The sequence below is a fragment of the Phyllobates terribilis genome, unplaced genomic scaffold (assembly GCF_046119375.1).
Source record: "Phyllobates terribilis strain yellow unplaced genomic scaffold, ASM4611937v1 Scaffold_4__5_contigs__length_816908805, whole genome shotgun sequence".
NCBI classification, from domain to species: Eukaryota; Metazoa; Chordata; class Amphibia; order Anura; family Dendrobatidae; genus Phyllobates; species Phyllobates terribilis.
In genome coordinates, this window is record NW_027362764.1 from 362,396,285 (window position 1) to 362,410,936 (window position 14,652).

A 14,652-nucleotide genomic window follows, 5' to 3' on the forward strand; every position below is an offset into this window, starting at 1 on the left:
CAAACTCATTCACTTCCTTGTTTCTAGAGGAGCTCCTCCTTGAGTGACAATCCTGGACCAGTAGTTTCTCCGACAACAGTGACACATTAATGGTCTGTCATTGCTTGTTTGGAAGTCTGTTATCACTGCAGCCAAACAAGAGGTTTATTTGTGGATAGGAGACTGTATGGGGGAGAGGGAAGAGTTTGGGAGGGGGAATCTAAATGTGAGGGGGACAATAGGGGGAGAAAAGTGTGAAGGGAAAGTATGGGGGAGATGAGGAGACATTATGGGGGGCAAGTGTGAGGGCACAGTATTGGGTAGAAGTGTGAGGGACATTATGGGAGTGTGAGTTAACTGTTTAAAGAGGAGAATGTGAGGGAACGGTTTGGGGGAGTGGGGGGTGTGGAGGAATGGGGTGAAAGTGAGGACACAATATGGAGACGAAGTGTGAGGGGACAGTGGGCAGGGGAATCTATGGGGAATGTATGCACACTTTCGGGAGAGTGAGGGCAAGGAGTATGAAGGGATAGTATGGGCAGTGTATGGGGACAGTATACGGGAATAGTATGAGGGGACAGTATGAGGTAGAAAACTGTGAGGATTGAATAGGGGGGGAACTGTGTGGGAACAGTATGGTGGAAAAGTGTGAGGGGACAGTATAGGGAGAAAAGCGCAAGTGGCAATTATGTGGGGTGGGGGGGAGTATGAGGGCATAGTATAAAGAATGGGTAGTGTGGGGAGAGCAGCACAGAGAAAGGGCAGCGTGGCGGGACTGTGTGAGGGAACAGCAAGGATGGGACACAGTATATTGAATAGCAGTTTAGGTTTGGACACATGTTGAGTTGACAGTGAGACGAGTGGGCCCAGTATGGAAAGGGGAGAGCTTGGTGGGGAACACTTACGATAAAGACAATGTGGTGGTTATAGCTATACAGGGTGGACAGTGAGGCAGTTATAGCTAATAAAGATGGACATTACAGAGGTTAAATCTAAAAAGGATGAAGTTAGGAGGCAATGTGTTATAGGAGAGGACAGTGTTGAGGTTATGTAGCATAAGAGGGACAGTGTGGGGGCCCTATTTTGTTCAGGGAGGGGCAATAATTCAGAGGCAAAGCATAGGCGGATATGTTGATTCAGGAGAATTATAATGACAGTTATTTTTAAGGGCTCCATGTTGGGATGTGTTGAATAAGACTGGAGAAGATGGAAGTCTGCAGAGACCATTTGTGGATGTACAAAGTCATCATGGCATCTGAACCATATGTAAAAGGTAACGAGAACTACTCTAATCAGTGAAGACGTCATCTACAAGGTTCCTTGATGTAAATTTTTCTGTGTGATGCTGCCTGCGTCAAATCAGTACTGATTCATGTATGGTCTGCTGTCTGATGGCATTTAACAACCACTCCCAGTATCTCATTACCATTATTAAGGACAAACTGTGAGTTGTAAGTTCATGTGATTCAATTGTAAAAGGGGCTGACCTGACACTGCAATTGATCACCTTACTAAGCCTGGTGCTTTATTCATGTACTGATGGTACTTCGGGCAATGTATTCATATACTGATGATACTTCTGGTGCTATATTCATGTACTGATGGTGATTCGGGTGCTGTGTACTTGTAATGATGGTGATTATGATGCTATATTCCTTTTACTGATGGTCATTCTGAGGATTTATTGCTGTACTGATATTACTTCTGGTGAAGTATTTTTGTACGCTTGGTGGTTGCAGTGATGTACTTTTGTATCGTTGGTGTTTTTTGTGATGTATTTGTGGCACCCCAGGGGTCTGGTTACCACAGTAATAGAGATATTATGTCTGAAAGCAAGTGGGAGGTTTCTCTGGTCAGGAGCCCTAAACATGCAACACGGCCCACCCAGACCTGGGAGGGGAGGAATCTGCCCTTATAAACTGGGTCTGGGTGGGATTAGTGAGTGAAGCTGGAGACAGAGACAGAGCCTGCAGAACAAGCAGAGCAGTCAGAGCCTGGAAAGGGAAAGTGAGAACAGGAGCTCTGTAGGAGCAGCAGCTGAAGGCCAGGGGCTGTGAGCAGAGATATAGCTCGCCCTGGCTGAAGTTACTAAAACCGGACACAGGAGTCCGAGGCTGTGGGGACTGATATATACCCAGCAGCAGAAACCAGCCTTCAGGGGATTCCAGGTCCTCTGGCCATAGAAGCCCAGAGGCTCAGTCACAAAGAAGGGACCAGCGCCGCCATCCAGGAGCGGAGGCTAACAGAAGGCCCCAAGTCACCAGCCATACGGGTGAGCACCACACGGTATACTCAGGGACGTGGGCTACTTGTAACCGGTGACAGCAAGGTAGCCAGGAAGAGTGCAGATAAACGGGGAGGCCTACAACTCCACCTGGCCAGGAGAACTCCTGCTTGCTCGCAGACTGACCAGGCCCCTTATACTAGCCAGTACTCCCGGGAGGGTCTGCCTTGTACCATCATTAAAGACCCTGAACTGCACCTCACGTCTCTGTGATTCCTTGCCGCACCAGCACCATTAGCACTGGGACCCTCACACCATCACTCCCATCATCTCTCACATTAGCTGCCCTGAGGCAATACTTCTCCCATGGGGAGTTATCCCATACTCGGCTGCGCAAACAACATAAGCCTCAGCGGTCGGCAGCGCAGCGGCGGTCCCCACTGACCGCAATCCACGGGTGGCGTAGTCGGACATTTGCTATACGTTAAGACTGCCACTGGTTTGACCACCCTGGGCACGGACCGGGTCACCGCCACACGGAGACTACAACCCCCAGCATCCCAGCGATCCGGCTCCGGGTGTCCCCCTGCACAGCACAGGCCCAGGGGGTGCGTCATATTCATGTACTGATGCGGTTTCTGGTGTTCTAGTACTGTGCTATTATTGTTTTTAATCTGTACACATGTAGTTATCCATAACTTGTCAGCATGATACAAAGCTATACAACCAAAAGAATATTCTGAAATATATCAAAAAGATAACCTTAAAAAGTAATATGCAAAACCTATATAGAAACAACCCAGAAGCAAAGATTGTTTTATTTAATTAAATTTATATATTTTACTATCAATGTAATATGTATAACAAAAAATATATAATATAGTGAAAAACAGAAGTAAACAATGCCCTACCACTGAAGGAATCCGTACAGCAAGCTACAAAAATATTAATGTCTCATATTAAAGCTCAGATCCAAAAAGCTATCAAACGTTTGCAATAAATTCCCATGAAGCATGATAACTATAATAGTAAAAAAAAAAAAACATGAGGCAAAGATTGTAACCTATCGAATATGTAAAAAAACCACGCATATTGCTCAAAGATGCATCCATAAGGGGAAATATCAAACAACAAAAGATGTGTAGCCAGAGCATCTATACCCCTATTGAGATCCTATTACAATCAAATACAATGCATTCACCCCACGACATGCTTGTGCAGACTACTGTACTAAACTTCGACGTGCTTTTCATTGCTCCTGTAACTTAGTCAGGAGGTGATAGGCAGAGTGTACAGAACCTCATTTTATAGCGCATGTAATCTCTGAACTGCCAATGACACATGCATCGGCGCATAAGGTTGGTGGTAGGAGTGGGCCAATGGAGAAGCTCTTAGGGAGCGCGTCACAGGACGCCGACGCTGATATGACAACTACATTGTCTCTCCATGGTGATGCCCTTCAACAGAGAGTCCTCCCCATATGCCAAAGCTCAGCGCATTGCCCGAATGTGACCTGTATCAGTGGCAGAACGGGAGAAGATGGTTACATAATAAAATTAAAAAATAACACCTGTACATATATAATGAAAACCAGATAAAAAAACACCATCAGGGTAATGGAGGTGACATATGTAAAGTGACTGATGTGACCAAATATTTAAAACAATCTTGTTATTACAATATTTAAATATGTAAGAAAGATATCCATGATGGATTAGGAAAGTGCAACAGATATAAATTCCTTGTTAAGATCAATATGACGAAATCTACTTAATTCGCCAACTTTTATGGGATTTCGCTCATATGAACGGACACCTCCCTGGAGAATTTTAATAACACAAAAGGAAAAAATAAATCAATGTAATCGAAAAGAGAAAAATCATGTTAAACATTAAAAGTAAAACAAAAAGGATGAAATTTGATCTACCTGATCATAAACATGACTTGAAATGTACGGACTCATTAAGACTGTGTGGGTCAACCGTATCCAAAGAGACAATCCATTTAGTTTCTTATTACAACAGCATCCTTTTCATATCGCCACCCCTAATACCCAGGCTAATTTTGTCGATGCCTCATACCTTGAAACCTTTAGGGCAACATCCATGAGTTTCTAAAAAATGTCTCTTAATTGATTTAAGTAATTCACGATCAATATCCTTTTTAGCATTTTTTATATCCAGGACATTTTCCACCACTCTAGTTCTGGCTACAGATCGTTTGTTTGATATTTCCCCATATGGCTGTATCTTTAAGGCCATGGCCCCACTATCAGTATTCGGTCAGTGTTTTTTCTCAGGAGTGGGAGCCAAAACCAGGTGAGGAACAATCAGAGAAAAGGTATAATAGAAACAAGTCACCAATTCTGCATTTATCACCCACTCCTGGTTTTGGCTCCCACTCCTGAGAAAAATTACTGAACGAATACTGACCAGATACTGATAATGTGGTCGTGGCCTTAGGATGTGAGACACACCAATGTTTTTGTAGCTTGTTGTAGTGATAGGGCATTGTTTATGTTCGTGTGTTTTTTTTCACCATATCTTTTTTTGTTATATATTACATTGTTATATTTTTTACATTTATATTTTTTACGATCTTTGTATCTGGGTTTGTTCTATATAGGATTTGCATGATACATGGCTATGTTAATAAAGTATTGTCATCTGATAAATTAAACATGACAAGTTTAATTTAACTTATTAACCTGCAGGTTTATAGCATTCTTAAGCTGTCCAGCGCCCGCACTGCAGTGAACATTATTCCTCCTGGCAGCATCGGGCTTTCAGTCATAAGAGTGCAGCCGGCGTGGCTTCAGTCACTGCTCAGTGCGTAGAGCCAGCTATAACCGTGCCCCCAACACTGACTGACAGCTGGCTTTTCAGAAGGTTCATCAGAGACAGAATTACAATAACAGGTAACACCTTTATACACAACTGACAACGAAAGATCCACCATCCACATTAGTTGATGTGACATCTCCCCCTCCATCTCACTGAAAAAAAGGCAACTATATTGCCAATGTCAGGTCACGATACTAATGCACTAGAGGCCCAGCATCAGGTCCTCCTTGAAAAGCTGGAGGCAACTCAGGCGCAAAATACTGATGAAACTACTCGCACACATACTATTTATGGAGAGTTGTTGCTTAGTATTAAACATGTACACCGATAAGACTTGAACGGGGTGCTAGTTAAGCAGATGTGTAGTGCGCAGTGTCTGGCTTACAGTAAGTGGTTGTTTCATCAGTATTTTGCAGCTGGGCAGTATCTGCCGTTAGCATGGGGTTCTGTTGCATCCTGTAGCGCACATCTCTCCCTCTCTTAACAAAGTTTACACCCCCCTATTAGATGCTTCAACAAAATGCAGTACGGTCAGATTCTGTCTATTGGTACAAATGTACATATAGATTTCCTGAAAGAATAGGGAGGGTCTAAAATGGCTCCAGTGAGAAAATTGCAAGATTTCTAATTTTTATCTTTAATACAGAATGTGATTAGAAAAAAAAATATTGCCATAAGGTTTTAAATAAAAATAATAATTTGTCAATAAACCTGGTTTAAACAATAGGTAATTTTTTGAAGGCACATTCCCTTTAAGTTTACTGAAAAGGATACTATTGACATAATTAGCAAAATTATTACTCTTGTAATATGTCCAAACTTCTTTTTATTTTATTACAGGGGTTTTCTGGAAAACAAGGTTATTCAGGACAACCTGGACCTAAAGGAGATGCAGGTGAAAAGGTGAATTTTTCAACTAGATATGTTTACAATATAATATATTCTTGTTCAGATGTATAATTTTTTATGTTCTTTTTTTAATGCACGTATCTTCGGGTGGAAAACAAACACTTTTACATTAGCAGCAGAATCAATGAGATTTCCATTGTCATTCACATAATCCATTTTTTCTTAGCATTTTTTGACCTCTGGAACATTTTTTAAAAAACACAGCATGTCAATTCTTTCAGCATTTTTGCTACATTTCTACATTGAGAAATAAATATCTTATCACCAAAAATCTCATGAAAAACACCTCAAAGGGCAGCAAAAGCTGAAAAAAAAAAACGCATGAAAAAATGCATGTGACTGACGCTGCAGTTTTCTGACCATAGCCTGCGGGTTTTCATGCAGAAAAAAATGCATCAAAAAGTGCAATTTGGAAACATACGCTTAAAATTCATTTTAAATATAACTCTGTATAAATACACCATATGATATGATATTATGGTCAGTTTTTAAGTTTTGCTTCTCTTTTGCATGTAATATAGGGTCCTCCTGGCTACAGAGGAAACATTGGTCTTCCTGGAATAAAAGGATCAAAAGTGAGTTGACATTAATTTTTATTGAAGTTGGAAAATAATACACATGTAAGAATGGCATATGAAGAATAGTGTCATATTAGTTGAATAAAATTGTGAGATGGATGATTAAGGGATTAATACTACTTTTTACTGCATATATATACTACAATGAAATGTATGTACACCAAACAAATTACATTGCTGAACCAATAAAATTGAGCCAGCGCACATGTTGGTATAGGTGTGCATTCACACTATGGCCATTTAACAGACAAAACCTAATATAAAAACTAAATGTGTAAATACACCTGCCAGTGGAAAACTATATAAACAAAATGAACAGGCCAAAAAGGGGAGCCACGCCCCTGTCTGTATGGAGAACAAAAATCGAAAACAAACCCCCCAACATTGAGCCTGAACATATGTTGGTATACTTGTGCATTCATACTGTGGCCATTTAACAGACAATACCTCAACAAAATGAGCCAATACCCTATAGTAAGTAAGTAAATAGTACATATAAATAACCTAGGGTACTGAGAGTAATTTTGATCAAAAAAGCATAAAACCCATCCTACCACGACAAGGTGTACCCAGTTGGGACGGTACCTAACTCTTGTAGTTCACGTCACTATTTGTCAGCAAGTGTCAAAATAGATGAGGGCAGAGCAGGACTGGGCCCTGACTGTTAAAACACCTGCCTGTGGAAAGCTATATAAACAAAATGAAAATTCCAAAAAAGGAGCCATACCCCTGTATGTACAAAGTACAAAAAACTAAACCAAAAGCTATAAGAATTGAGCCAGAGCATATGATGGTATAAGTGCAATGCATAGGTGTGCATTTGCACTTAAAATTTACCAAGCAGAACCTAAGATGAAAACAAAATGATATAATACCATGTAGTAAGTAAGTGAATAAATAGTAATCGTGAATGTTAGCTAAGATATAGTGTACTTGGTTAACACTGTATTGATCAAAAAAGCATAAAAGCCACCTCCCGTGACAAGAAGTTGAAAAAATGGAATATACATATAAGACCATGTGAAGACTAGTCTCATATTAGTTAAATAAAATTATGTGAAATTGATGATAGATAAGAATTAACACTACTTTTAATTGTATACACATCCTACAATGAAATGTATGAATAAGGTAGTAAAAAGCATATTTAACTCCTTCCCACTATATATACAGGTGCATCTCACAAAATTAGAATATTATCAAAAAGTTAATTTTTTTCAGTTCTTAAATACAAAAAGTGAAACTCATATATTATATAGTCCTTACAAATAGTGATCTATTTCAAGTGTTTATTTCTGTTAATGTTGATGATTATGGCTTACAGCCAATGAAAACACAAGTCATTATCTCAGTAAATTAGAATACTTTATAACACCAGCTTGAAAAATGTTTTTTAAATCTGAAATATTGGCCTACAGAAATGTATGTTCAGTAAATGCACTCAATACTTAGTCGGTGCTCCTTGGCATGGAGGCGATCAGCCTGTGGCACTGCTGAGGTGTTATGGAAGCCCAGATTGCTTTGATAGCAGCCTTCAGCTCGTCTGCTTTGTTGGGTCTGGTGTCTCTCATCTTCCTCTTGACAATACCCCATAGAGAATCTATGGGGTTAAGGTCAGGCAAGTTTGCTGGCCAATCAAGCACAGTGATACTGTTGTTTTTAAACCAGGTATTGGTACTTTTGGCAGTGTGGACAGGTGCCAAGTTATGCTGGAGAATGAAATTTCCATCTCCAAAAAGCTTGTCGGCAGAGGAAAGCATGAAGTGCTCTAAAATTTCCTGGTAGACGGCTGTGCTGACTTTGGTCTTGATAAAACACAGCGGACCTATACCAGCAGATGACATGGCTCCCCAAACCATCACTGGTTGTGGAAACTTCACACTAGGCCTCAAGCAGCTTGGATTGTGTGCCTCTCCAGTCTTCCTCCAGATTCTTGGTGTGTCAATGACTGCCTTCTGGACATCTGTTAAGTCAGCAGTCTTCCCCATGATTATGGAGCCTACTGAAACAGACTAAGGGACTTTTTTAAACACTTAGAAAGCCTTTGCAGGTGTTTTTTGTTAATTATTCAAATTTACTGAGATAATGACTTTTGTGATTTCATTGGCTGTAAGCCATAATCATCAACATTAACAGAAATAAACACTTGAAATAGATCGCTTTGTAATGACTCTATATAATGTTTCACTTTTTGTATTAACATAGTTTTTACATAGTAACCTAGTTTTTAAGGTTGAAGGAAGATTAAGTCCATCTAGTTCAACCCATAGCCTAACATGTTGATCCAGAGGAAGGCAAAAAAAAACATGTGGCAAACACTAAGCTCCACATTGGGGAAAAAAATTTCTTCCCGACTCCGTATGACAATCAGACTAGTTCCCTGGATCAACGCCCTATCAAGGAATCTAGTGTGTATATATAACCTGTAATATTATACTTTTTAAGAAAGGCATCCATGCCCTTCTTAAATTTTAATAGTGAATAACTCATTGCAACATCATGCGGCAGAGAGTTCCCGTGTCTCACTGCTCTTAAAGTAAAGAATCCGCATCTGTGATTATGATTAAACCTTCTTTCCTCCAGACGTAGAAGATGCCACCTTGTTCCCCGTCTCAGAGTAAAAAGATCAACAGAAAAGTCTTTGTACTGTCCCCTCATATACTTGTACATAGTAATAAGATCACCCCTAAGCCTTCGTTTTTCCACAGTAAATAACCTCAAGTGTAAAAACCTGTCTGGGTATTGCAGACCCCCCAGTCCTCTAATAACCTTGGTGACTCTTCTCTGCACCCTCTCTAGTTAAGCTATGTCTTTCTTATACACCGGAGACCAGAACTGTACACAGTATTCTAAGTGTGGTCGCACTAATGACTTGTATAGAGGTAAATTTATGTTCTCCTCATGAGCATCTATGCCTCTTTTAATGCATCCCATTATTTTATTTGCCTTTGCAGCAGCTGCCTGACACTGGCCACTAAACGTGAGCTTGTCGTCCACCAATACACCCAGGTCTTTTTCAGTTAGTTTTTCCCAGTGTTTTACAATTAAGCATATAATTATACATTTTATTTCCTCTGCCCAAGTGCATTACCTTACATTTATCCCCATTAAAGCTCATTTGCCATTTATCAGCCCAAGCTTCTAGTTTAAATAGATCCTCCTGTAATATAAAATGGCCCTCCTCTGTATTGATTACCCTGCAGAGTTTAGTGCCATCTGCAAATATTGAAATATTACTCTGTATGCCCCCTACAAGGTCATTAATAAATATGTTAAAAAGAAGGGGGCCCAATACTGACCCCTTTGGTACCCCTCTGTTAACTGAGACTCAGTCTGAGTGTGTTCCATTAATAACCACTAGTGTTGAGCGAGCATGCTCAACACTGCTCGGTACTCGCCCGAGCATCTCACTACTTGGGATGTTCGGCGAGCACCGAGCATTTCTGGGTTACTCAGGCGGGAGCTAGGGTGTCCACCCTGCATATTTGGTGCTCTTTACAGAGCCAATGAGCATATAGGGATTGCCATCCAGTCACTGTAATGCCGCAGCCATGTTGGTTGTGGGCATTACAGTGATTGGCTGGCCGCACAGCGTCACCTCGAATATTTAAAACCGGTCGCTGCCATCTTGGACACAGTTGCTCCGGATCAGATGGTGTAGGGAGAGTGCTGCTGAGCTAGGGAGAGATTTATACTGTGAAATAGGTAGTGTAGGGTCTCTAAAGCCTGCAAAATCAAACAAGCAGTCCTTCTAAATCCTTTTTTTTTTTTCCCTCAGTCAGACTGTACCCGTCTTATTAACCTTTTGGTACCCCCCCCCCCCAAAAAAAAAAAAAAAAATTGAATGTGTCTGTGAGTGTTCAGACACAAATATATCTGTGTAAAAGATTCTGGTGTAGGCCAGATGACTAGAACTGTGGTTTTCCTCTTCCACGGTTCAAATCTCCTTTTTATTACCCTTTTGCCATTGACCGTGCGAGTGTAAGCTATTTTACTTAATTTACAATGGGCAAGGGACATGGAACTGGATGTTCTGGTGATGGTGCATGCAGAGGACGAGGCCGTGGCCAAGATGAAAATGTGCCACAACCAACAGCCACATCTTCTCGCTCCCAGTTCTTGACTGAATTACTAGGGAAGCACACAACAGCACCACTATTGCGAACTGATCAATGTGAATAGGTTATTAATTGGATAGCAGATAATACTTCCACTCACCTGGGCACCACAACCTCCGGTCTGTCTTCCACACGGTCAAGTGTTAGTAGCCGTGAGTCTCGACTGCATACTCCTCCTCACCTTGATGCTCCTTCCTCCCACCATGCCGAGTGTCGTCAGACAGCAACTGATCCCACAGTTGGACACTATGAAGAGCTGTTCACTGGTCCATTTCCATATTTGGGCCCCTCGCCTGCTCCACTTGAAGTGGTGAAAGAGGAGATCCCATGTAGCGATGCCCAAATATTTGAACAGCCACGGCCACAGGAAGTCGACGCTGGCAATTAGTCACAAGAGGTGGACGATGACGAGACACAATTGCCAGGAAGTGAGGAGAAGGATCGTGGTGCGCAAGTGGAAGAGGAGGAGGTGGTGGATGATCTAGTAACTGACCCAACGTGGCAGGAGGACATGCAAAGCGAGGCCAGCAGCACACAAAATGAGGGAGGCAGAGTACCCCAACAGGCAGGAAGAAGCAGTGTGGTGGCCACACAAAGAAGGCAGGCAACAGTTCCCCGTAACACCAATACGAGGGACGTTGCCAGTACAACCTGTAGGTCTTCAAGAATCTGGAATTTTTTTAAAGACTCTGCTGATAACCCCAAAAAGGCCATTTGTACCACCTGCCAGGCCAGCATCAGCAGGGGTGACAAAACTACCAACCTGACCACCACCAGCATGATCAGGCACATGGCAGCAAAGCACCCGACTTTGTGGGGCGAACCCCAGGGTCCACGACCAGTGTCAGCGGGTGTCACCACTGCTTCTTCCGCTGTTGTGTGTGTAAGAGAACCCCCTGTTGTGTGTGTAAGAGAACCCCCTGTTGTGCGTGTAAGAGAACCCCCTGTTGTGCGTACAAGGCAATCCCCTGTCCATACTGCATGCAATGATGCCCCCTCCTCTCAGTCTTCACTTGTTATGGCAGTTTCTCAAGAAACAAAATCAACGTCCACGTCGCACCGCAGCGTTCAATAGTCCATATCCCAGAGCTTTGAATGAAAGCGTTAATTCGCACCCAATGCCCCACAGTCCTAAATTCACACATTTCACGACTGCTTGCATTGGAAATGCTGCCTTTTAGGCTGGTGAAGACAGAATCCTTCCGCAACCTTATTGGTGGTGGCCGTCCCTCGGTACTCGGTCCCCAGCTGACACTATTTTCCCGGTGTGCCATCCCCGCACTACACAAGCACGTGTCCCAAAACATCTGCTGTACCCTCAACAACACAGTTACTGGGAAAGTCCACTTACAATGGACAGGTGCTTGTGGCCAGGGACAGAACATCTCCCTGATGGCACACTGGGTAAACATAGTTGGAGCCGGGACCCAGTCGGACCTTGGGATGGAACACATCCTCCCCACACCGAGGATTGCGCGCCCTATGTCAGTGAGTTGCCCCCACAGTGTACAGCTCCTGTGCATCATCCTCCTCCTCCTCCTCATGTTCAGCCTCCATCTCAGATATCACCACATCAGTTACAAGCTGGAAGCACTGCAGTACTGCCTCAGCCAAGCGGCAACAGGCTGTGCTGAAACTCATAAGCTTAGGTAATAAACCTCACACTGCTTGTGAGTTGTGGACAGCTGTAAAAGAGCAGACAGATCTGTGGCTGAGACCGCTGAACCTACATCCAGGCATGGTCGTGTGTGACAATGGCCGTAACCTGGTGGCGGCTCTGAGGCGAGATCACACACGTACCATGCCTGGCTCATGTGCTTAACCTCGTGGTTCAGCGGTTTCTTAAATCGTACCCTGAATTGCCAGTTCTGCTTGTCATAGTACGTCTTGCTGTGCTGCAGCAGCGTTTGCAACTTCCGACACACCGACTGGTGTGTGATGTCCCCACAATTTGGAACTCTACCCTCCACATGTTGCAAAGGATTTGTGAGCAGAAGAGAGCAGTTGTGGAGTACCAGCTGCAACAAGGCCGTCGATATTCAGGTCAGACTTCACACATAAGACCTCAGAAGTGGACCTGGATGTCTAACATATATGTACCATTCTGACAAACTTTAAGAAGTCCACCAAGATGGTGAGTGGCGATGATGCCATCATTAGTCAGCATCCCACTTGTCTGTCTTTTTCAACGCTCTCTGCAGAGAATTAAAGAGGAGGCATTGCAGCCAGAGTATGATGAGATGGATCAAGAAGTAATAGTGGGCGATTACACACAGCCCAGCCTCATATCATCCCAATGTGTATTGGGGGACAATGAGGGAGAGGAGGAGGAGGAAGAAAAGGAGCTGGTATCATGCGCTGTAGACGGTAGTACCTGTACAACTGTCATACCGTCGGTTCAGCATTGGTGGTCTGAGGACCGGGGGGAGGAGGAGGAGAGCATGGTCAGGCGTCATCTTGGTGAGGACACGGAAGTCTTGCCTGTTACCAGTCTGGCACGCATGGCTGACTGTTACGCTGCGTTAACCGTGACCCTTGCGTTGTCAAAATGTTGGGTGACGGTCATTACTGGTTGGCGACACTTTTAGACCCCCGCTACAAGGAGAACTTTCACTCTCTTATTCCTGAGGTGGAGAGGTCTACCAAAATGGGGCAGTACCAGAAGGCCCTTGCTGCAGAACTGTTAAAAAAAAAAAAAAAAAAAAAAAAAAAATTCCCATCTGAACACGCTAGCGGCAGAGGTCACAGTTCGTTGCCCAACCAAGGCGTACAGGCGAGAGAGACGCAACTCCAATCCAGCGGAGGCAGGGGAACACTGTCAACATTCTGGGACAGTTTTCTGAGACCCGCCCAGCTTACAGGCCCTGAGGCCCGGGGTACTCTCACAAGGAGTGGAAAGTTTCAAAAGATGGTGAGGGAGTACCTTGCCGACCGTACCAGCGTCCTCCGTGATTCCTCTGTGCCTTTTAATTATTGGGTATCCAAGCTGGACACTTGGAATGATCTCACTCTGTATGCCTTGGAGGTCCTGGCCTGCCCTGCCGCTAGTGTGTTATCGGAGCGTGTTTTTAGTGCCGCTGGGGGAATTATAACTGATAAGAGCACTCGCCTGTCAACTGACAATGCTGACAAGCTGACCCTTATCAAAATGAACAAGGGCTAGATTAAGCCAGACTTCTCATCACCACCAAATGACATCAGAGTAACATAAAGTCAAATCCACTGTGTTATTTCGGGAGGTGTATTCCCATGCACCGCTCCACATCCACACATGGGTATATGCTTCCTCATTTCGGCTGTTTTTTGCTCTTCTCCTTATCCTCAAACTGCACCACCACTAAACCACCAGGGTGACCGTGGTCCGTGTTGCCAGCATTGCAAGTTCCTCCGTCCTAATTTTTGGCAACTTTTGCTTGGAAGGCATAGGCAGACTATGGGAGACCCACTCCCCAATAATGGGAATAATGTTTTTACTATGCTGTACTGCATGGCTCTTGTAAGGGGCATTGCAAGTCCCTCGGTCCAAATTTTTGGCAGCTTTTGCTTGTAAGGCATAGGCAAAGACTATCCACGTCCTTCCAAGGGTCATTGATATTGTCTTTTTATTCCACTGGGACCTCCACGTCACTTCCAAGGGGCATTAAAACAGTCTTGTTAAGCTGCTGTGACCTCCACAGCTCTTCCAAAGGGCATTGAAATGTTTTTAATTCTAACCTCCACTTCAAACAGGCATTGCATTTCCTCCTAATTTTAGTCAGGTTTTGCTTTTCAATGCATAGGCGAACACTAAGGGAGACCCACTCCCCAATAATGGGTAGAAGGTTTTTAGTATGCTGTAATCCAAGTCTGTTTCAAGGGTCATTGCAGTTCCTCATTACTTTTGTAGAGCCTTCCATTCACTGCTTAGGCCAACAGTGTACAGGAGACCCAGTTGCTATAAATGGAAAAAACTGTTTAGTTAAGGCCCTCTGACCTCCATGTCACTTCCAAGGGACATTGGA

The 14,652-nt window shown here is 43.3% G+C and overlaps 1 protein-coding gene across 7 annotated transcripts in view; it reads left to right on the forward strand.

Annotated features, from left to right (window-relative positions):
• Nucleotides 1–14,652, forward strand: part of LOC141265403 (collagen alpha-2(VI) chain-like) — a 704,763-nt gene that overhangs the window by 348,060 nt on the left and 342,051 nt on the right. For all 7 annotated transcript variants that reach the window (XM_073678446.1, XM_073678444.1, XM_073678445.1 and 4 more), the window contains 2 exons: nt 5,887–5,949; nt 6,477–6,530. In XM_073678446.1, the coding sequence (XP_073534547.1) occupies nt 5,887–5,949; nt 6,477–6,530 (117 nt within the window). The remainder of the gene's footprint in view (nt 1–5,886; nt 5,950–6,476; nt 6,531–14,652) is intronic.